Below are 23,544 nucleotides of genomic sequence, written 5' to 3' on the forward strand. Positions count from 1 at the left end.
TGCAGGCGCAGGAGTGAGGTCCTGGGTACAATGGGGTTTCCTGATCATGACAGCAAATGAACAGAAGGCACTCTGTCTAGTCAGCTGGAAAAAGTCCAAGGTAATCTCTGTTAAAATAGTTTCCTTGCAGTGTGTGCTCTTAACCATATTATAAACCATAAATCGGGATTGCTGTGGAGTTGGTGGAATTAAAGGGACATGGGGTTGCTAGTCAGGAAGCCCCTGCTCTCTGAGAACTGCTTTGGAGGCTGGGCTCAGGACGCAGAGGGTAATGCCTACCTTGCTCCCCCGCCAGCTCCCTGGATGGAGCCAGTAGTTCTACTCTTGTGTGCCTTTTGACTATAATCACCATCAGAAAGCTTTAGCAACTGTATGCATTTATTTGGCCTTTTTTCCCATTCTGATTAACCTCCCAAAGTCCTTGCTGGTGTCAAGTCTCTCTTCAACTCAGAATGTTTAGGGCATCCCCTCTGCTCATTGAATAAATACATCATGGTTATTTAAGCATTATTCCTTTAAAAAAAATTGATTTATTTGAAAGGCAGAATGGCAGAGAGAATGAGAGACAGAGTAAGAACGCACACACAAGAGAGAGAGAAAGAGAGAGAGAGAGAGAGGTGTCAGCATCCCATATGGGCGCTGGTTTGAAAGCCAGCTGCTCCACTTCCGATTCAGCTCTCTGCTGTGCCTGGGAAAGCAATGGAGGATGGCCCAGGTCCCTGGGCTCCTGCACCGGCGTGGGAGACCCAGGGGGGCTCCCAGCTCCTGGTTTCGGATAGGCCCAGCTCCAGCTGTTGCGGCCAGTTGGGGGGGTGAACCATCGGATGAGACTTCTCTCTCTCTCTCTCTCTCTCTCTCTCTCTGCCTCTCCTCTCTCTCTGTGTAACTCTTTCAAAAAATAAATAAATCAGAAAAAGAAAGAAAGAAAGAAAGAAAGAAAGAAAGAAAGAAAGAAAGAAAGAAAGAAAGAAAGAAAGGAAGGAAAGAGAGAGCGTACTTCCATCTGCTGGCTCACTCACCATATAGCCACAATAGCCAGGACTGGGCCAGGCTGAAGCCAGGAGCCAGGAACTCCACCCAGGTCTCCTACATGGGCCCAAGTACTTGGACCATTTTCTGCTTCCCTCCTAGGCACATTAGTAGGAAGCTGGACTGGAAGCCCAGCAACCGAGACTCAAATCAACACTCTGATAAAGGATGCCAGCATTGTAAGAGCCAGTTAACCTGCTATGCCCCTACACCAACTCCTATATGTGTCCCTTTGATGAGTAGGTAAGCCATGTAATATTTCTGACGATTGTAAACAACACTGTTTAGTATGCAAATTTTCCAGCCTGTTATTCACAGGCCTGCCTACTCTACTACCCATTAGTGATTTTTGGTTCCATGACACCCCATGAAAATCTTGTGCTTTCAGGCCCGTGTTGTGGCATAGCATGTTAAGCCTCCACATGCAATGCCAATATTTCATACCCAAGTGTGGAGCTGGCGCTGTGGCATAGTGGGTAAAGCCACCACCTGCAGTGTAAGCATCCCATATGGGCACCGGTTCGAGTCCTGGCTGCTCCACTTCTCATCCAGCTCTCTGCTATGGCTGGGAAAGCAGTAGAAGATGGCCCAAGTCCTTGGTCCCCTACACCCATGTGGGAGACCCCGAAAAAGCTCCCAGATCCTGGCTTTGGATTTGTACAGCTCCAGCTATTGTGACCATTCGGGGAGTGAACCATCAGATGGAAAAAGACCCAGGTGCTCCACTTCTGATTAGGCCCCTGCTAATGCACCTGGGAAAGCAGCAGAGGACGGCCCAAGTCCTTAGGCCCCTGCCATCTGTGTGGGGGACCCAGAAGAAGCCTCTGGCTCCTGGCTTTGGCCTGGCCCAGTCCATTACAGCCATTTGGTGAGTGTACCAGCAGATGGAAGATCTCTCTCTCTCTCTCTCTGTGTATCTCTCTCTCTCTTCTCTCTGTAGCTCTGCCTTTGAAATAAGTTAAAATAAGTGTTTTTTTTTTTTTAAACAAGAAAGAAAGAAAGAAAATTTTGGGCTTTGTCTGATTGCCCAGCCAACCTGAGATCTGTATTGGCTGCTCAGTGATTGCTCGCACCTTGGTTCTAAAACCAAATCACGGGTGCCACTCAGTTGGCGCTCAGTGCCTTGACACGCCTGTGTAGTTCCTGCTTCCGCAGGAGACTCAAACAGTCCGTGGGCAGGGCAGGTATCCTGCAGAATCCTGAATGGAAGGGAGCTCCTTGAAGCATGTAGCCCAGCTCATCGGGTTCAGTCAATGTATACTGACTGTCGATTAGATACTGGATTGTAGATTTTAAGTTTTTTTTTTTTAAACAAACAGACAAAAAGCAGGGCTATGCTACTCAAGTGAAAATATTTCATTGTAAAAATGAAAAGAAAATTAAGCCAGGCAAAAAGGTATTTTCAAAGGTGTAGGGGTAAGTAGTCTTGTGATCACCACGCCACTTGGGACACCACATGCGAACTGCAGTGCTTGGGTGTAATACATGGCTCCAACTTGCAGCTCATGCACACTGAGAGGCAGTGGTAATGGCTCAAGCGGTTGTCTCTCTGCACCTGTCTCTTCCTCTTTTTCTGTCTGTCTCTCTGGCTTTCAAATAAATAGGATGTCTAATTTAGAAGGAGGTCAAGGACTTCCCGTCCTTTTCAGATGAGCCCATACTCACTGCTGCAGGGACACGCGGAAGAGTTCCTCCCAGGAACCATGTGCACGTTCTGCAGCTCCAGATGCCGTGGTCGAGGTGGGTGCCAGAGCTGGAGGAGACACCAGCGTTGACTGTCAGGCATGCTCAGTAAAGATCCCTGTGAACGCATGCTGGGGGTGTCCTCCAAGGTCACTGGACAGGGCACACCTGGGCCTCGAACAACCCCCTACCACCCTCTATCTGTAATGCAGGGAAATTGCCGCTGCCTTTCCTGCCTGGCCACGTGGAAAGGCTGCTGGCTGCAAACGTTTGAGAAAATAATGGAGAAGGTAAAGAAGATGTGGAAAATCACCTCCCAGACAGAACCACTAACAATATTTTGGAGAAGCTTGCAAATGCTACACACACACACACACACACATTCATATGCATGATTACATGTCACCATTGGGTTCACAGTGTATTTGCAACAAGAAAGCACAATAGGAGCTCATATATATATATGTATATATGTATGCATATATATATGTATTTACAACCTCATATGTGTGGTCAAGGTTACAAGTGAGGCTTATGAAGTCTGATCTGGCCCTGTCACCCACTAGCTCCACGACCTTGAACACACTGCTCTCACTGAACATGCTCACTCACCTGAGAAATTGGAATAGCTGTAGTATCTGCCACGGTAAGGGTGCTCTGAGATTAAACGAGGTGATGTGTCTAAAGTATTTAACAGCACCAGTGTAAAGACAGAACTACGGGGCCTGCGTTGTGGCATTGCAGGCAAAGCTGCTGTCTGGGATGCCAGCATCCCATATGGGCACCGGAACGAGACCTTTCTCTCTGTCTCTCCCTCACTCTGTAACTCTATAATAAGTAGAGTTTATTTAAAAAGGAGGAGGAGGAGGAGGAAGAGGAGGAGGGGAAGGACGAAGAGAAAATTAGACTGACAGGATGTCCTAGACTTTCAGGTGGGACTGGAGACAGCAAAAGCTTGCTTGATGCTTAGCCCCTTCTCACTGCCCATTCCACATGCCTCCAAAACCTCACTGTCCCTCCCTCGGTCTGAGACCAGAGAAGCGGAGGACGGGGGAGCAGGTGTGGTTAATGAGAACAGGGAAGCCAGGGTCCCATAAGCAGAGGGACTGTCCCAGGAATGGCCTCAAGGAGCGGTGGGCTCAGGGAAGCCAACGTCATAGCGACTCCTTTCCCGCTAACGGAGGCACGCGCCAGCCACCAGGAGCTTCAGCAGAAGCCAAACTCCCTCCACAGCAACCCGTGTGCACCCAGCACCCACGAAGCAGGCGAGTAACCTCTCTCCAAAGCCCTTGCACTTGATAATGACGCCAGGAAAGGATACAGAGGGGCTGCTGAACCGCCGGAGAGTGTGTTTTAGACAATGGGAAGATTTCACTGTGTATTTAAAAAGGAATTACAAAACGAAGAGAGAACATCACTTAAACATTTACCTGAAAAATTCATACAATTCTCGAAGAAGAAAATGCACCCAGAATTCCATTAAATTAGCATAATTCGAAGTTAATGTGTAAAAATGAAGTTTGGAAAACCTGCTCTGCTCAATGTTTCCAAGGTAGAGGCCATGAATTCCTTACTCGTGGTCAGCCCATCACATGTGCCGCACGTGTAACTGTCCCCAAAGAGCTCAGATAAAGTCGATCGCCCCAAAAGGTGCCCGGCACAGCCACAAAGGACCCCCACAGCCTACTGAGAAGACGCCTCCTTCCCGCCTCGCGCGGGCTCGGGCCCAGCGCACCAAGTCCCCTCTTAGAGCAGAGGCTGTGGTCCCCGGGGCGCCCAGCGTCCTGCTCCCGAAAGCGGAGTTCAAAAAAGGGGCCAGCAAAGATGCCCCACGCTTGTACCTGCGCGGGCCTACGGCCCCTAAATGCCGACGCAGGAAGTAGAAGGTGGTGGTTGGGGACCAAGGAGAGGGACCTGGAGCTGTTTATAGTTTCCAGTTCAGAAGACTGGAAGGTTCTGGAAATGCATGGTCGCGATGACCGCGCAGCAGCATTAGAATGGCCTTAGGCTCCTGACGGTACCCCTGGAAAAGGTCAACGTGTTAGAGGGCTGGAGAAGCAAGAGGCGGCGGCGGCGGCCCTGGAGGAAGGCGGACCGGCTGAGTTGGAATGGGCGCAGCGGCCGCGTGGAGAGCCCGAGCGGGTCCCCCACTTTCGCAGGTCGAGGGGAGCCGGTTGCCAACGGGCGCTGCGGGCCGACAGTACCAGAAAAAGAGCGCCAGGAAGGGCTTTGCTCTCCGCCCTCCGATGCCGCACCACGCGCGGGCCTCTCGCCGCCTCCCCCGCAGACGCCGGGCTGGAACCCCAGACGACGCGCGGGCGACCTCCGAAGTCAGGGAAACCCCCAGCGGTCACTCCAGACGTCAGAGCCGCTCCGGCCACCGGGCCCTTCCGGAGGGGCCCCAAGCCGCGCGCTCGCCCGGAGGGCGCAGGCCCCACGGCGGGGGCAGACAGAGCCCGGGGAGCGCCCGCCGTCTCGCCCCTTGCGCAGAGCGCAGGTGCAACGCGGCGCCGGCTCCCGACGGTGCTACCGGGGTGGGAGTGGGCGGGCCCCTAAGCGGGAGGCGCAGTGACCACCCCGAAAAACGCAGACGCGAGAGCGCCGCCCTGCAGTTCGCGGCCTCCGTGAAGCGCACGCAGGCGCTCGCGGCCTCTCCTGCAGGGACACTCTGGCATGTTTTGCCCGTGCGGCCACGCAGGCCCCCAGCGCCTCAGGCATCGGAAGCAGCCGGCGTCCGCCCACCGGCCCCGGCCCGACCCCGGCCGGGCCCCGACCCCGACCCCGGCCCCGCCGCGAAGCTCTGCCCCCCAGCCCCGCGCCCCGGGCGCGCCCCGCCGCCTCGGCCGCTGCCGCCGCCGCCGCCGCCGCCCCGGCGCTAGCGCTCCTCCGCCAGCGCCCGGGTGGCAACGCCCAGGGTGGCGAGAGGCGGCGTCGGCGCCGCCGCGGAAATCTGTACACAGCTCGCTGCGGCCCGAGTAGCTACGTCTCTGTGGCGCAATCGGTTAGCGCGTTCGGCTGTTAACCGAAAGGTTGGTGGTTCGAGCCCACCCAGGGACGGTGGCGCTTCTTTTCCCGAGGGCTCCTTTTGAAGGGCGGCGGACCACGGAGAGATTTTTAATGGAAAAGAACTACGACGCTGCCACGTTTCCAGGACGGCGGACGGCAGCGGCTTCTTCCTGCGGGGATGGGGGGTGGGGAGGGGGGTCCCGAGGACAGCGCCGCGTGGTGGGGCGGCAGCCCCGGGGGTGGGCGCTGGGACTCCGAGCCCTTCCTGGCCCCGGGGCGCTCGCACGTGCGCCTTAGGCCAGCCCGGGGGTGCGCGCGGCTGGCCAGAGCCCCAGTGCCCGGTGATGGGGTCGCGAGTGAGTACTGTGCGCAGGTGAGGGGCACACTGACACCGTGAAAAAGCAAACGGAGTAGATCTTCATAAAAACTAACAATGGGAATAGGGAGGAGGAGGGAGGGTGGGAGCGCGGGCATGGGGGAGGGAGAGCTAATAGTATCACTATGCTCCTGAATCTGTATATATGAAATACATGCGAATTGTACAACTTAAATAAAAATTTAAAAAAAAAAAAAAGCAAACGGAATTTTGGGGGACTGCCTTTCCCAATTCCAGAGGATGAACAGCCTTCCAGATCAAAGTGTGCGGAGAGGGCGCATCCCAAAGGGATGCAGCCTATGACACTCCGCCTCCGCTGTTACAGCTTGAGACACTGAACTTGAATCCAGGGGAAGGCTCCGCGAGCAACGTTGACCATGGGAATTCCCCCTGAAGTGAAACTCGGGCAGAAATACCTTTTTTTTAAGAGAGGGAGAGGTAGAAAAAAGAGGGAGGGAGGGAGAGAGGGAGGTCATAGGATGAGTGTTGTGTCAGATGGGTACCCGATTGGAGTCCAGCTGCTGCCCTAAGGATCCAGCTCTCTGCTGTGGCCTGGGAAAGCAGTGGAAGATGGCCCCAAGTGCTCGGGGCCCTGCACCCACGACAGGGTGGCTTTAAGTTTAAGGTTTTCCCACGGGACATAGCCTGCCTGGGTGGTTATAGGTTATCTTGGTTAGTAGCTTCAGAATAGGGACTTTGAGAGAAACAAGTTATAGATATCAGTCTGCTCCTCTGGCTGTAACCAGCATATTTGTGGCTTCTGCACTTCTGCTTGCTTGCTTGATAATGGCCAAGGCCACCAAATTGTAGTTTCTGCTTTTAACCCCCGCCACCACCCCCCGCCCTGCCACTGCAACTGGGGGCTGTGTTCTCTGGACTTGCTCTGTGAGAGGGAAGTCGCCAGCTGGCTAATAAAGTCTCCCAATTTGACCTCAAAAGTCTCGCTCGCTGTGTTTTTAATCTGTGCGCCCCACAACACACATGGGAGACCCGGAAGAAGCTCCTGGCTCCTGGCTCCTGGCTTCAGCCTGGCCCAGTGCTGGCCATTTCGTCCATCTGCGGAGTGAACCAGTATGGAAGATATTCTCTCTCTCTCTCTCTCTCTCTCTGTGTGTGTGTGTGTGTGTGTCCCTCTATGTTAGTCTGCCTTTCAAATTAAAAAAAAAAAAAAATAGTAATGGCTGCGGTGGCTGGAGCTGTCCCAGGCTGAAGCCAGAAGCTGAAACTCCATTCTGTCTCCCACGTGGGTGGGTGCAGGGGCCCAAGCACTCCGGCTGTTTGCTGTGCCTTCCCAGGCGCATTAGCGGGGAGCTGGATGGGAAGTGGAGCAGCCGGGACTCCAGCTAGCTGCTTATCCTGGATGCTGGTGTGGCAGGCCTCAGGCAGAAATGCTTTGTATGAGTTCCTGTTGAGAGGTGTCAGATGACAGATTTTCCACCCTGATCTGACAGAGAGGGAATGTATAGACACCTCCTATAAAGATGGGGAATTGCATGATAACATAATTCACTTCTGCCAAGGCTGAGGTCACGGGGTGCGTGCTTTGGCTCTGGAACGTACTTCTCAGGGGTTGGATTTAGAGACCTAGAAGGAATGGGGAAGTGAGCCATGAGGCTGTAGCTTAGGACCTGGACCAATGCTGGCTAGCAGGTATTTATCAAATGCCTGTTGATTTAAAACACCTTCTGTTGGCTAGGGAGGAGCCCTACAGAAGCAGACACAACATTTCACTTATGGCGGTGTTTCAGGCAGAGTAAGAGGTGGCCCCCAAAGCATCCTTCAGAAAGAGGTGGTCCCCAAAATGTCTTTTAGTGACATCCTTTCCAATGGCCATCAGAAAACCAGGTTGCCCAGCAATGCTTCAGGGTGGCCAACAGGGGAAACAAGAAAATGAAGGGAAATTAGGTCATAAAGTCATTTCGTGCAAGCCTAGTCCAATGTCCAAGACGTGGGCATAGTGTTTGTTATTGCTAAACTCATGAGGACTGAGAGAGTGTTCCCTTCCACTGTGAAACCCAACCTGGTTACCTGCAGTCACAGCTGCCCCAGGGCGGAGACCGCTTCTGTTTTAATGATCCTTTGCAGCACCTAGGGATTGCCTTCAAATTCTTCAGCTTGGCACACGAGGGCCTGCACGCCCCACAGCCCTGTTTCCCCCTCGGTGTTCCTTCTTGCATGGTGATTGTACTGATGAGGGTTCCCTGACTCAGGCCCTCCCACCTGATGCCCTGCCCAGCCGTGCCCTTCCTCACATCCACCCTGCTTACCTGCGTAGCAGCACAACCCAAGGAGATGGTGCCAGCAGTGTCTCTCGGCTTCGGGTGAGGCCCTTGGGGCTGAGAAGCAAGCAGGCACAAAGTGCGAGAGATCACAGGAGCAAGAGAGCAAGCAAAAGCTCACACGGCGGAGAAGGCCCTGTGCCAAGATGCCACTGGGGATGCCCGCATCTCCCACCTGGAGTCCCTGGTTCGATTCCAGGCTACACGTCCAGTCCAACTTCTTCTTCTTCTTCTTCTTTTTTTTTTTTTTTTTTTTGACAGGCAGAGTAGACAGTGAGAGAGAGAGAGAGAGAGAGAGACAGAAAGAAAGGTCTTCCTTTTTCCGTTGGTTCACCCCACAATGGCCCCTGCAGCCGACGTGCTGTGGCTGGTGCACCATGCTGATCTGAAGCCAGGAACCAGGTGCTTCTCCTGGTCTCCCATGCGGGTGCAGGGCCCAAGCACTTGGGCCATCCTCCACTGCACTCCCGGGCCACAGCAGGACTGGAAGAGGAGCAACCGGGACAGAATCTGGCACTCCTACCGGGACTAGAACCTGGGGTGCTGGCACCGCAGGTGGAAGATTAGCCTATTGAGCCCTGGCGCCAGCCAAGTCCAACTTCTTGCTGATGCGCATCCTGGGAGGCCCTGGTGATGGCTCAAGTACTGGGGTCCTTGCCACCCATATGTGGGAGATCTGGATGGAGTTCTTGGCTCCTGGTTTCAGCCTGGCCTGGGCCTGGCTGTTGCAAGTATTTGAGGGATGAACCTGTGTTTCTCTGCCTTTCAAATAAAATGAAAATAGGTAATGTAAAAACCTTAAAAAAAAAAAAAAAAGAGCAAGCGGAACCTGCTTTAGAACTAATTCCACTCTCAGGGGAATGACATCAATCCTTTCACAAGGGCAGGTTCCCTCATGACCCCAAACACCTGTTGAAGGTCTGATGTCTTCTCCACAGTGATACACCAGGGACCCAGCACCAGCCTGAGTTTTGGGGGGGACACACCACGTGCAAACCACAGCAAACTGCTCAAGAGTGGGGCCTGACCGGCCGCAGCAGCCATTGTGGGGTGAACCAACAGAAAAAGGAAGACCTTTGTCTCTGTCTCTCTCTCTCACTGTCCACTCTGCCTGTCAAAAAAAAAAAAAAAAAAAAAAAAAACCTCCCCGCCCATGAAGCCAGAGGCCTGGGGGTCCCACGGGGAGCAGCTTCTCGGGTCATCTGCATGCAGTGAGAGGACTGGGGCCAGCGTCCGGGGGCCCAGAGGCCACAAGAGGAAGCTGAGTGAGGACGGCACCGCCAGTGACTCCAGCAGGAAGTTGAGCAACGCGGACGAGATGGCAGCAGCTCGGAGGCGGACGAGATGGCAGCGGCCCTGGAGGCGGAGCTCGGCGACCTGGTGTGATGCTGGGCGCATCCTCGCCAGGGCCGCCCCTCGGGGTCCGTTTCCTCACAAAGACATATTTTGCAGAGCTCCACGTAAACATGTTATTTTGCAGAAATGGATGTTTTTAAGAAGTTTTACTACAAAAAAAAAAAAAGAGTGGGGCCTGGCTCTCCGTTCCACACTGCTGGCTCACCTGCGACAAGCCTGTCACACAGTGCGTGTCTCTGCAGAAATGGTCCCTTCCTGCTGTGTTGCAGCTCCCAGAAGTGAGTAGTCAGGTAAAAATGCACAGGATGGAGGGGCAGCACATGGGCCACGGAAGAATGGTCCAAGGCAGCCACGGAGGCCGTCAACCCAGGCTGGGGCTATATTTCCATGGAGGATTTGCAACAAGCCTAAGCGATCTAGCCAGGCCCAAAGCAGGGACAGGGTGTTTAAGACTGGGACGAATGAGCATAACCAGGATCTAGGACAAGTGGACTTAAAGGCGGTGCAGTGAACATGATCCTAGCTTGTGGAAGGGTCTGAAAACACAAGGATGAAGGCTGGCCTTCAACCTGCAATGCAGGGGAGTCCCTCTTCCAGGTTCCTGCTGCTGGACAGAATGGGTTCTCATCTAGGTGGTTGGTGTGGCAACAGAGGAAATGAGAGATTAGAGAGCAGATAGGAGGCCATCGTATTCCAAGGGAGAGCAATGAGGTTCCGGGCTATGGTGGGTAGAGAGAAGGCAGAGTGGGTACAATTCAAGGGAAGACTGGATAAGCCTTGGGGCCTGGAACAGGAGAGGATTCTCCAGCATAATACTTAAATGTAGAGCCTAGGTGGCCCAAATTAACTGATACTTAATTTGGAGGGGTCTTACAGAAACTTAGGAATAAGAGAGTTTGTGCATTGTCCATACTCAGCTTACCTTATTTGTGGCTGATTCTCCACCATAGAGTTCTTCAACATGGAACCCAATTCCAGACACAATCTTCATTTTTTTTTTTTTTAAAGATTCATTCATTTATTTGAAAGGTAGAGTGAGAGAGAGATCTTCTATCCTCTGGTTCAGTCCCCAAATGGCAGCAATGACCAGAGCTGGGCAGATCTGAAGCCAGAAGCCAGGAGCCTCATCCAGGTCTCCCACGTGGGCGCTGGAGCCCAAGTACTTTGACCATCTATCGCTACATTCCGGACGCATGAGCAGGGAGCTGAATCAGAAGTGGAGGAGCCAGGACTCAAACTCATGCCCATACAGGATGCTGGAGCTGCAGACAGCAGCTTTATCCATTACGCCACAGAGCCGGCCCTGACAATCTTCATTTTTTAAAGTTAAACTTCCTGAGACTACTACCTAAGGGGCTCATAAACTGTGGGAATCTGAATGGGAAGCCAAGAACCCTCTTGCCCAGTATGCATAGCAACAAATAAGTTTGTGATGTGCCAGTGAGTCACAGGTGTGGTTTGGATTGGTTTGTCCACATGTTGGAAGCTTGGTCCCCAACACAACAGTACTGGGAGGTGACAGAGTCTCTAAGAGTGCTTGGTACAATGTAATTAGGTCCCTGGGGGTGCTGCCCTCAGAAGGGATTAAGGAACTTTTTGCAGGACTCGAGTCAGTTCTCTTAATCCTGGAGTTACTCTTGACTTGCTGTGTGCTCTCCTTCGCACAGGCACTCCCACCATCATGTCATCGTATAAAGGTCATAAAGCAGGTCAAATCCAAAGTGTTTAGGAAAAATGACTAAACTGAAGATTTTTAAGGTCACACACACACACGACTAGAATGGTTTAATACTGTTGACAAGTCACAATGAGAAACTAATTTGATTTTTTTTGGAGTGGGCACTGAGTAATTAGGTGCCTATGGAAAATTAGTAATAAAGAATCTGAGGTCAGAGATGAAGCTGCCTTGAGGTTTTAACTCTTCCTGCTTTAATGTTGCAATCTGGAACAACTAGCTGTGAAGGGCTCTGATAAATGGACCCTTTCAGGATCACTCTGTGGGATTTACAACATCAGCAGATACCAGTGTGTGTTTCTTTCCCTGTGAATTACTTTAGCGATGCCCAGAAAATTGCCATATTTTTAGTTCTCCCTCGTAGTAATTGAGCCATTTTTCACCTTTTTTATCTTTAGTAAAAACAACAAAAATTATTGTTCGTCAACAATGACTCAAACGAGTTATTCCCAAACAAGTAAATCAAATACACACTTCGAAACAGGGAGAGTCTCAAGTGCCTTCGTAGTGAGCTGAGAGACACCATCCTGTGTGCGAGAGCGATGATGGTTTCTTTGTCTTATTTGGGGGCGGTGGTTTGGCCTAGGGTACGATGCTGATTGGAATGCCACATTGGGGTTCATGGGTTTGATACTCAGCTCTGGTTCCCAATGCAGACCCTAGGAGGCAGCAGTTATGACTCAAGTAGTGGGCTTCCTGTCACCCATGTCGTTGATCCAAGTTGAGTTCCTGGTTTTCCCATTGCATGCATCTGAGGAATGGACTAGCCAATGGGAGCTCAGTATCTCTGTCTCTAAGATAGATTTAATCCATGCATACTTAAGTATACACATATATACTTAATGGAGCAATATATCCATCTGAGTATAGGTCTGATAATTAGCATTCACTATCACAAATACTAAGTAGGTTGGGGCTGGCGCTGTGGCGCAGTGGGTAAAGCCACCACCTGCAGTGCTGGCATCCCATATGGGTGCAGGGTCGAGTGCCGGCTGCTCTACTTCAGATCCAGCTCTCTGCTATGGCCTAGGAAAGCAGTGGAAGATGGTCCCTGCACCCTTGTAGGAGACCTGGAAGAAGCTCCTGGCTTCTGGCTTCAGATTGGCCCAGCTCCAGCCATTGAGGCCAACTGGGGAGTAAACCAGTGGATGGAAGACCTCTCTCTCTCTCTCTCTCTCTCTCTCTCTCTGCCTCTCCTTCTGTGTGTAACTCTGATTTCAAATAAATAAATAAATATTTTTTTAAAAAAATACTAAGTAGGTGAAAATCTGCAATGTGTGTAAAAGCCAATAAACTGGAATTTTGAATGTAGAATGTCTCTATTAATTACCAAGCACAGGCATTCTTTACAAGTTCCATGCAGAGTGGGACATCAGTTGACAGCCACAAACCTTTTGCCATCCTGCGGAACAGGCCTGGTTTATTTACATTGCCTTTGGGCTGAGGGGACCACTGAATACCAGGGAGGCGTAGAGGCACTTGGACCTCCTCAGCACATCTGGATCATCTCTGCCCCCAGCCCCGTGGGAAGGCTACAACAAAGAGAAACTGGCAAGCAGAGGACTTTGCCAAGCGACTAAGTGACTGCAGCAACTGAACAAAATGCCGTTCCCTTTTGGGATATCAAGTATGTTCCCTTTCTCCTTGTGACTGCTTGCGTCTGTGGTTCTTTTTTTGTTTTGTTTTGTTTTAAAAAGTTTTTATTTATTTGAGCGGTAGAGTTCAGGAGAGAGGGAGAGAGGGAGAGAGAGAAGAGATCTGTCTTCCATCTGCTGGTTCACTCCCCAAATGGCCACAATGGCCAGAGCTAGGCGGATCCAAAGCCAGGAGCCAGGAGCCAGGAGCTTCTTTCGGGTCTCCCACGTGGGTACAAGGTCCCAAGCACTTGGGCCATCTTCTACTGCTTTCCCAGGCCATAGCAGAGAGCTGGATCAGAAGAGGAAGAGGAGCAGCTGGAACACAAACAGGCATCCATATTGGATGCTGGCACAGCACCGGCCCCTCTGTGGTTCTGTTTATCTGCTGGTTAAACACCTCCAGTCCCAGATTTGCTGTCACTTCCGTAATTGGCTATCTTGAAGAAGTAGTGCTTTTTCACGGAGGTGACTTTCAGTCCCTCTTGTGTCTTCTGTGGTCCCCTGCGGGAATATTGTGGGGAAAATGGGGGTGTGGACTCTTGGTGGTTAAGAGCTGTCAAAAAATAAAATTTCCAGTGTGAGCTTAAGGATGCACTGGGAAAGCAGTAGAAGATATGTGAGCCAGCAGCACCCCAGGAACTTCACAGGTGTTGAAAGCCCAAGAAAGCAGAAATAAGGATCAAAAGGGGATTGGTTTCAAAGTGATTTTCTCACTGGCTGTAAAGCAGATGAACTTTCTTATCACGCAGGCTCAGGTGGCCTGGGCCCTTCATCAGTGACCTCCTGCTTTTTTTGGAAGAGAGGCCCATTTCTCCAGTGCAGGGACTCCGTTCTGGTTTGGTGTGGTCTGTTGGGCCCCAGTGCAGGAGCTCATTCCTGAACAGGAGCCTCTAAGAGCTCTCACCAAAGCTAAGCACCAAGAAGGCCAGAGGACCAGCTAAGTTCACTGAGCAGGCCCATGGCCGCCCACAAGCAGGGGGCGGCTTTCCCACGGCAGCGGCGCCTCTGGAACCTGCTCAGACTGAAGTCATTAATGCCGCTTCTTTGGGATGCTTTCTTCAGTCCACCCCAGACTCCATGCCTGGGGAGGCCAGCCCATTTTGTTGTTTGCTTCTGCAGTACCCAGCAAAAATCTCTAATAATTGAGATCTTTCCGTTTCCATACTCCTTTTGACTTGAGAATGCATTCTTGTGATGTTAAGTGGATCAAACATGCCTGAAATTTAAGACTTTCCTCTTTGCAATATTTTTTTATTCTGGAAAACGGGCATTGAACCATTGTACTTAAAGATTTATTGATGGACTTGAGAGGGAGGGAGGATGAGGGGGAGAGAGAGAGAGAGGTCTTCCAACCGCTGGTTCACTTCCCAACTGCCTGCAACAGCCAGGCCTCGGCCAGGCTGAAGCCAGGAGTCAGGAGCTTCATCCAGGTCTCCCACATGGGTGCAGGGGCCCAAGGACTTGGGCCATCTGCTGCTGCTTCCCCAGGCACATTAACAAGGAGCTGGATTGGAAGTGGTGCAATCTGGACCCAAAGCAGCACCCAAACGGGATGCAGACATCGCTGACAGCAGCTTGACCCACTACACCACAATGCCAGCCCTCTTTTACACTTTTATATTAGCATTCAATAATAATCACTAAAAATCTTTTCTGACAACCTCAAATTACTACGAGAATTGAACAGGTGCCAATAAGCATAGCATGAAAGACAGGTGAGTGGTGTGTTCTGAATGGTTAGAGTAGAAGGGGTTATTCAGTAGATGATATTCAAACAATAAGTTCCCTCTCTGGGGAGAAGCAGAAAACAGCCAGAAACTTAAAAAACGTTATACATCAGAATATATGCCAAACAACTGGGGTAAGTGCCTGCATCCCAAACTGGAGTGCCTGGATTCAATTCCTGGCTCCAACTTCCTGCTGCTGCAGACTGGGACAGCAGCGATGGCTCGGGGAGTTGGGTTCTTGCTGCCCACATGGGAGACCTGGATTGCTTTCCCAGCTCCCGGCTTCAGTCTGCGGGGCCACTGTGGGCATTTAGGAGAGGAAGCAGCAGATGGGAGCTCAATCTGCCTCTCAAATATTTAAAAAGACATTCCAAATAATTAAAGATTCATACACCAAAAAAAGAAAGGAAAAGAAAGAAAAACAAAACAAAACAAAACAAAAACAACCCAGAACCTGGTTTCACTAGGAAACACAAAATATTTATGTATCTTTTGGGTGGAAATATCCTTGAGGCAGATTAAAATAATGGAAAAATTAAAAATGATCAATTGCCAAATGACAGAACTTTCTTTATACTTTGAGCTGGTATCAGATCCCAATTCAACTGCCCCAAGCATGAGGGGAGGCCCCTTTTTCCCCGTCTCTCCCTTCAAGGCTCCCAGGACATAATCTCAGGCAATTGCCTGCTCCTGTGTGGCCCCCTAAACCTCCCGCCATGCCCTGTGGAATGCATGGTCTGTCCTGGACAGGACGTCCTGACCTTCAATTTTTTCGGCCAAGTCTCTCCCTGCCTGGTGCTAAGTGAAATCTGAATATCCCCTGCAGAAACCACTTCTCTGTAGCCCCGTCCAGCGGTGGCCATGTTGCCATCCCCCTCCCCATCCCACACTGGTACTGCTGGGTCTGGAGATGGAATACGTTCCTCCTTGCTGCTGTTTCAACCACTCTTCCCCCTTTGTCCTTCTGACCCTCTACAAGCCTTGGAGACCTGAACCATCCCGTCCTGCTGCATTTGCTATCTGCCCTTTTCCATGCTACAGACATCTCTCAGTATCTACGGGGATTGCTATCAGGACACTATGCCCCCATCTGTGGATGCTCCAGGCCCTTGTATGTAACGGCACACTACTTGCATAGTACACACATGCTCTCATTTACTTTAAATCATGGCTACGTTACTTCTAATAGCTAAAACAATCGGAATGCTGTGGAAATAGTTGTTCCACAGTACTGCTCAGGAAATAATGGTGTATTCATTCTTCTCTCCTCTCCTCTTCAAATATTTTTTTAATTTGAAAGGCAGGAAGAAAGAGAAGGGGAGGGTGGCAGAGAATGGAGCCGGGCCAATCCAAAGCAGGAGCCAGGAGCTTCTGCATCTCCCACACGGGTACAGGAGCCCAAGCACTTGGGCCATCTTCCAATGCTTTCCTAGGCCATTAGCAGAGAGCTGGATCAGAAGTGGAGCAGCCAGGACTCAAACCAGCGCCCATATAGGAAGCCAGTGCTGCAGGCAGAGGCTTAACCTATACCACAGTGCTGGCCCCTGAGTGGTTAATTCTGCACATGTTCCTTTCAATCCACAATTGGTTGAATCTGCAGGCGCACAACCCATGGATAGGGAGGGATAACTGTTTTTTTTTTTTTTTTTTTGACAGGCAGAGTGGACAGTGAGACAGAAAGACAGAGAGAAAGGTCTTCCTTTTCCGTTGGTTCACCCCTCAATGGCCGCTGCGGCCGGCGCACTGCGCTGATCCGAAGCCAGGAGCCAGGTGTTTCCTCCTGGTCTCCCATGCGGATACAGGGCCCAAGCACTTGGGCCATCCTCCACTTCCTTCCCGGGCCACAGTAGAGAGCTGGCCTGGAAGAGGAGCAACCAGGACAGAATCCGGTGCCCCGACTGGGACTAGAAACCGGTTGTGCCAGCGCCATAGGCAGAGGATTAGCCTATTGAGCCGCGGCGCCGGCCGATAACTGTGTTCTAACTTTGCTTGAAGATGGTAGCTCCTGGCTTGCTGTGTACGTCAGGGCTTTTCCTGCCATTAGGATGGCTCTGTCTTTCACAGACAGTACCTCCACTATCCTGGCCTCTTGGTTCCTCTTTTCACTTTCCATGGGCTTCTCCCTGCAGTTGGGCCATGTATTTTCCTTGTGAACTTCAGCCCTTGGAAGGTCTTCCTTTGATATCCAGGGAGCCACACTCTGGCTTTCCTACACCCCCTTTACTCCCCAGCGTTATCCTATATGATGGCATTAAATGGTCCATGCATTCCTAATTCCCAAACAAGCACCTCTGCCTCGGTCCTGAGCTCCAGTGTTGCACGCCTTCCTGGTAACTGTCTCTACTTGGAAATCTGATAGGAATCTCACACTTAACATACCTAAATTGAATTCATTTACCCTCTTCAGATTCTTTCTTTCCCAAGTGTATCCCATTAACAGCAAAATTCATTAGCTTAGGCAACAAAACCTGGGAATCATCTTTTGACTCCTGTTTCTATCCTATATCCAATCCATCAACACATTGCTGGCTCCATCTTTGAAATGTAACAGTAACCCAAGTAATTTTGAACACCTCCACAGTTAGTGACCCAGATCAAATTCTATGGAGACTGTAGATGAGAACTTTCTGAACATCAGTTGTCATTCTGTGCACGTCACAGTTCTGTTAAAAACCCAGACCAAGGCGGGGTGCTGTGGTGCAGCAAGTTAAAGTCCCGGGCTGCAGAGCCGAAATCCATATGGGTGCAGGTTCAAGTCCTGGCTGCTCCACTTCAAATCCAGCTCCCTGCTAATGCGCCTGGGAAAGCAGTAGATGACCCAAGTCCTTGGGCCCCTGCAACCACGTGGAAGATTGGAAAGCAGCTTCTGGCTCCTGGGATGGGCTCAGCTCTGGCCGTTGCAGCCACTTGGGGAGTGAACCAGCAGATGGAAGACCTCTCTCCGTAACTCTTCTCTTTCAAAAAACAAGGCCACATCTCGCCTGAAACCTTCCAATGGCTTCCTATTATTGTCAGTGCAGTCCTCACTCGAGTTCACAAAGTCACATAAGATCTGGTGCCTGTCAACCCCCTCATTTCATGGTATTGTCTATTTGGTGCCATGTTCTTTGTTTTTGTGGATTTCTGTTTGAAGTGGCCCCAGGCACAGCCCTGAACGTGCTCAAGTGTTATGTAGCATTCTTAAGCATAAGGCAGCTGTGATGTGCCATACAGAGAGTATCCCCGTTAAACTTCATTCAGGCCTGTTACAGTCCTGCCAGCCGTGAGTTCAATGGTAATGTACCGAATCAGCACTATACATTAACTAAGGTATCATTAGACAGGGCCCCAGAAAAGCTGGTTGACGAAGCTGTTGTGGCCAGACACTTGCAGGAGCCTTACACTGTTTATTATTTGCTAACTCAGTGTTCGTGGTGACTTAAACTACCAAAAGTTAACTACCAAAAGTGGCAAGAATCAACTCTCAAAATCAATTTCTCTCCTAGTACTACCTAACATATACACAGGTACTTCAAAATGTTCCTGGAAAATGGAATTAAAAGGTTAAGTTTGCTTTGGTGCAAAATATATTAAAATCTTTTTATTTGAGTATTAATCTACTTATTTAGAAGGCAAACTCCTACAGGGCAAAAATTTCCTTTCACTGTATTGCCTCACCTTGGGCTCACAGAAGTGCTTCACATTTATCAGAAACACTTGTTATATGGATAATCAATAACAAACAAAGGATGGACAAGCAAGTCCTCAAAGAAACTTGGCTGCCAGTACTTCCCTCACAGGTCACCATGGATATGTAAACAAAACCAGTCTCCATTGTCAGTGCTACTGCCTACCATTGGGCGGGCTCAGGGAAGTCAATCATGAAATCATAGACTGTAATTGTGTACCTCCTTTGACCCAGCAGGGCCACTCCCCAAAAAGAAAAACTCGGACTTGTGGAAACATTTCAATAAGGGTACCTGCTGTAGCACTATTAACAGCAGCAGCTGCAAAACTCTGTAATCACCTCAGAATCTAAAAAGATTAGTGAAACAATGGCTATCTATATAATGTGGCATTATGTAGCTGTTCTACAGGTTTTCAATAACTGAGATGGAAAACTCATTAAACAAATCATATAAGTAAGTTCTAGCAGGCTCTCATTTTTATTTAAAATCTATATGCATAAAACATGATTGTTTGCAATAGCTATCATTAAGTATCAATCAAGATGGATGATTCAAAATCCGGTTTTCCTGTATTTTTCCATTTTTATTTACAATAAATATGTATTATATGCTTATATGACTATATTCAATAATCTCTCTCTCTCTCTCTCTCACACACACACACACACACACACACAAACCAGGAGGGGTGTGGGAGTAAATCTGACAAACAGATTATGAAGTACTGAGTTTCTGGCCACGTCTTTTACCCAAAGACCACTGCCACCCTTAAATCTAAGGAACTGCTGCTGTCACCTGAAATCACTGCGGCAGCGATGCTGTCTGGGGATCTAATCGCGACATGAAGCCTGAGAGGTGGAACTGAGGCAGGTAACACTGCTGACTGCGTGACAACAACTCTACTCAATCCCAGCCCTACAACGTACCCACAGTGTCCAGGCGCTCTTTATCTGTGAAGTGCGATCAAAGCATCTCATGCATTAAGAATGCTGGGATTTAACTGAATCAACGTTTCATAACATTACAGAACCCAACAGCCTCATAACAAGCCTGACAAACATTGGTTATTATTCTCTTCCTAAACAGAACTGTTACATGGTGTCTCACTCTGTACATAACTAAATGCCTTGGCAAGAAATTCAGGTTAATGTTAATGTTTTGTATATCGCTATAAACATACATTACTTCTTACTGTTAAAGCTCATTTATTGGTAACTTAATATTACTCGAAGTTCTAGCAGTAAGATTTCCTGGCATCTTTCGTAAGGAGAAAAAGCAGACGACTGGTCCTAAGTAAGTTTACATCTTCACAGCACTCTATGAACAGAAGAAACAGGCTTGGGCTCTAGGACCACAGAACCAGAAGCGCAACTGTCACACATTCATACACTGCATACAACAACTTATGTTTGTCTAGTGTTTTTCCTGAACCGACATAACCAAAATTTAAACTTGCAAATTCAATGCACCCAACTGCACTGCCAGAAACGATACAGTACTCTTCGTGTTTTACATTTTGAAATCCTCATCTTCCCATAAACAGAAAATGAAACCAACAAGGAGAATACATTCCTGATCAATTTAATTTGTAAAACAGAGTCCATCCTTCATAGGCAAAACCAGAAGGAAAACAACCCCCTAGTAGCTTACATTTTTTTCATGGTTATTACATAAGGCCAGTGTATGAACACTACCTGAAAACACGTTTTTTTCTAAGTGCAATAATAAATATTAAACTGAAAAGAATTAAGCATTTAAAAATTCTCAAACAGGTACTCGTCAAAATGAGGTAAGTCTAGTGTGTCATTGGCTAAAGGATTTAATGCCGAAGTGGAAAAAAACTCATCGAAAATATCAGTCTTCACGGGACTCTCCAAGCTTAACGTTTTAATGCAGGCATCACTTGCTGCTAAGTCCGGCTGAACTTCACATTGACTTTTCTTGCTGGGGCTGCAATAATCATGGTCCTGTCGCAGATGTGTGTTTTGGGGAATAGCATTTAGCTCACTAGGTACTGGTGCTGGGATACAGTTAGCTCCCATTTCCAAGTATCCAAAGTCCACATCTCCATTGTCTGAGAGCTCTGTTGAAACAGTGTTTGTAGGAGACAACAGTTCTGCTAAAATGTCTTCAGGAGTCTGACCACTGTATGAGGAAACATCAGAAACAGGAGTGCACCCAGGTTTATTATCTGCAATATCAATCTGATATTGTAGCTCATTTAACAAGTCTTCTAATGATTCACAGTCATTTGGAGACTCACACTGGGACACTTGCTCTAAATGTTCACTTGGAAGTGTTCCATTTTGCGGGGAAGACTTAAGGGTAGCTAATTTCTTCTTTTTGGCTTTTAGTTTTTTAAGAAGTTTTAGTCGAAGTTTATGGATCTGACCTTCAACTGAGTCTCCATGTTTTGCTGAAGAGAGAGGACTGTGGCTGAGGTGAGCTCTATAGGAGGTGTTTTCACACGTCTTCAAACCTTCTGAGGCAGCATTCACAGTGGGAGCAGCAATTCTAGCAGGTGGAGGAGCTGGAGCTGCGGTTTTGCTAGGTGGTGGAGGAGCGGCCATGCTAGCAGGAGGAGGAGGAACTATGCTAGCAGGTGGAGGAGCGGCCGTGCGAAGTGGTAGAGGAGCTGGAGGAGCAGCAATTCTAGCAGGCGGAGCAGCCGTGTGAGCCGGTGGAGGAGCTGGAGCTGCGGTTTTGCTAAGTGGGGGAGGAGCGGCTGTGCTTGTAGGTGGAGCAGCTGTGCCAGCTGGTGGAGGAGCGGCCGTGCCGGCAGGTGGACAAGCTGGTGGGGGACTCTGGACCGGAAGTGGCTTACCTGCGTGCCTCCGAGATTTCTTGGATACCTGCTTACCCTTTTGGTTTCTACCTTTACCTTTAAAGCCATCTGCGCTACTTGCCCTTGTAACTACTGAATGCAGGACAGTGTCTCTATTGCAAGCTGAAACACAGAGTGGCATAAAAGAAGCCCCCCTGCTTAATAAGCCTTTAACCCAGCTTCCCACAAACGGTTTCTTCGGATTTTCTTGCAGAGACTGACTCTGTAGCGACTTCACTGTGAAGGTCTGCGGATCGGCTGCAGGTTTCTTCTCCTCCAAAGTAGAAAGCTGAGATGCAGTGTGTTGGTCTGATTTTAATGCCTCCAATTGTTGTGGTAAGGACTGTTTGAACTGAGCACTCGTCTCCATTCCTGTTGCCTCCACTCCCTGTGTAAGGACAGCAGCGTGACTGTCACTCACAGATATAGAACTGCCGCTGTCTCCTGTATTCAGCTGCGCTGACGGCATGTTTGTTTTTACAGCTTGAGATGGAACGCCTAAACCTACACACTGGTCTTGGACTTGTTTTTCTTTACATGGATCTGATACCGAAGAAGCAGTGAGTGAGTCTTGTGATGGCAAAGCACTGGTTTTGACAATTCCTGTATTTTCTGCTACAGGCTTATTTTCTAAGTTTGGGAAAGATGGAGAGTTAACTTGGACAATGGAGGCGGTTTCCTGGATAGTTTCTTTAAGTGTCAAAGGTAAAACCTTATTGGCAACCCAATCTTTTGGTTCTGGGAGAAAATGATCCCCAGGAGCCATGGCATCGCCTGGTGGAGGAGCGACTGATCTACCTGTAGGGTGAGTCACGGAGGTCGCGCCAGCTGAGGGGGCCGCACGCCCAGGACACAGCGCTGGAGACGCTGGCTGCTCAGCACCAGAAGCATGCTCATCACTGGGTTTTTTAAGTGGAAGGCGAGCACCTTCTTCATCTGTCACTTGGGATGTTTTTCTTTCCCAAATAACGATATGGATCTCTGAAGCAGGAACTTCAAATTCTTCATGCCTTTCAGAACACAGGCCTTTTAAGTCATCGCATTCCAGCCAACTTCCTGGGGGTTAGGAAAGAAAGTCAAAAAGGGTTACACATTCAAACACCACCATCCTGTGTTAACTCTCTTCTGATCTTTTTAAAACATGGCTGTGTCCTGCTCTCTGTCCTTCTCATGTTAAAGTCTTTATTTGGATGACAAAAGTTATGCACTAATAAACTCAAAAATCTGGAAAACTGAGGCAATTTTCTGGATAGCTTATATTCTCCCAAAATGTCCACAAAAAACAAGACAATTATGAGCATAATTAACCTTTGGTACTTAGAATACAGTAACAACCAATTTATCCAACTTCAGAAAAGAGTAAGTTGTTCCACATTACGGACTTAGCCAGATAAATGAAAATCATTACTTTAAGTACCGGCATTTGTTTTAGTTCTTGCATTATTTCGAGTCTGTTTTCTTGTTTGTCAAGCGGTAAGAAAGATGGTTGATGACAAGGGACAGGTGTGAAGACGAGGACTAGCTCTGTGAAGAATCCACTATTTATAGCAATCTGGTCACTGGCAATTATTTTTGCCTGCACAATTTCAGTGGTGTGGTAGGAATGAGAGTCATTAAGTAGTGGTAAAACGTGAGTAAGAGATGACTTGTCTTAAACATCTGTTACAAAAAGAAGAGAACACACAGACACCAGCAGGACAGCTACCCTCAACAACCACCAGACCACGACCACAAATGAAAACCGCTAATGCTGGCGGGGACGTGGAGACAGTGGAATCCTTGTGCCTTGCTGGGGGAATGTCAAGTGGAACAGCTGCTGTGCCACAGTCTGGTGTTTCCTCCCAACGTTAGATGCAGAACTACTCAGCATCAGAGACCCAGCAAGTGCCCCTGCAGGCACACACCTGAAAGAACTGGACACAGGGTCTCAGCCACTCGTGCCTTATTATTCACAGCACATTACACACAGTGCTCGGAGGCGGAAACAGCACACATGTCCATCAACAGGTAAGCGGATAATACAGACAACGGAATGAAGAAGCTCCTGGCTTCAGATCGGCGCAGCTCCAGCCACTGTGGCCAATTGGGGAGTGAACCATTGGATGGAAGACCTCCCTCTCTCTCTCTCTGCCTCTCCTCTCTCTGTGTAACTCTGACTTTCAAATAAATAAATAAATCTTTAAAAAAAGAAAGGAAAATATATCTATACTTTATTTATGATCAT

The 23,544-nt window shown here is 49.3% G+C and overlaps 1 protein-coding gene and 1 non-coding gene across 4 annotated transcripts in view; one reads left to right on the forward strand and one right to left on the reverse strand.

The window, feature by feature from the left end:
- The first annotated feature begins 5,695 nt into the window (after positions 1 to 5,695).
- On the forward strand, positions 5,696 to 5,769 carry TRNAN-GUU (transfer RNA asparagine (anticodon GUU)). The gene has a single exon. It is a non-coding gene; the product is annotated as a tRNA-Asn (tRNA).
- A 13,193-nt stretch (positions 5,770 to 18,962) lies between these two features.
- Positions 18,963 to 23,544, reverse strand: part of USPL1 (ubiquitin specific peptidase like 1) — a 42,632-nt gene continuing 38,050 nt past the window's right edge. For all 3 annotated transcript variants that reach the window (XM_062194406.1, XM_062194407.1, XM_062194408.1), the window contains one exon: positions 18,963 to 22,376. In XM_062194406.1, coding sequence (XP_062050390.1) covers positions 20,251 to 22,376 — 2,126 coding nt within the window. In that variant the 3' untranslated portion in view covers positions 18,963 to 20,250. The remainder of the gene's footprint in view (positions 22,377 to 23,544) is intronic.

Source organism: Lepus europaeus, chromosome 6 (genome assembly GCF_033115175.1).
Source record: "Lepus europaeus isolate LE1 chromosome 6, mLepTim1.pri, whole genome shotgun sequence".
Lineage (NCBI taxonomy): Eukaryota > Metazoa > Chordata > Mammalia > Lagomorpha > Leporidae > Lepus > Lepus europaeus.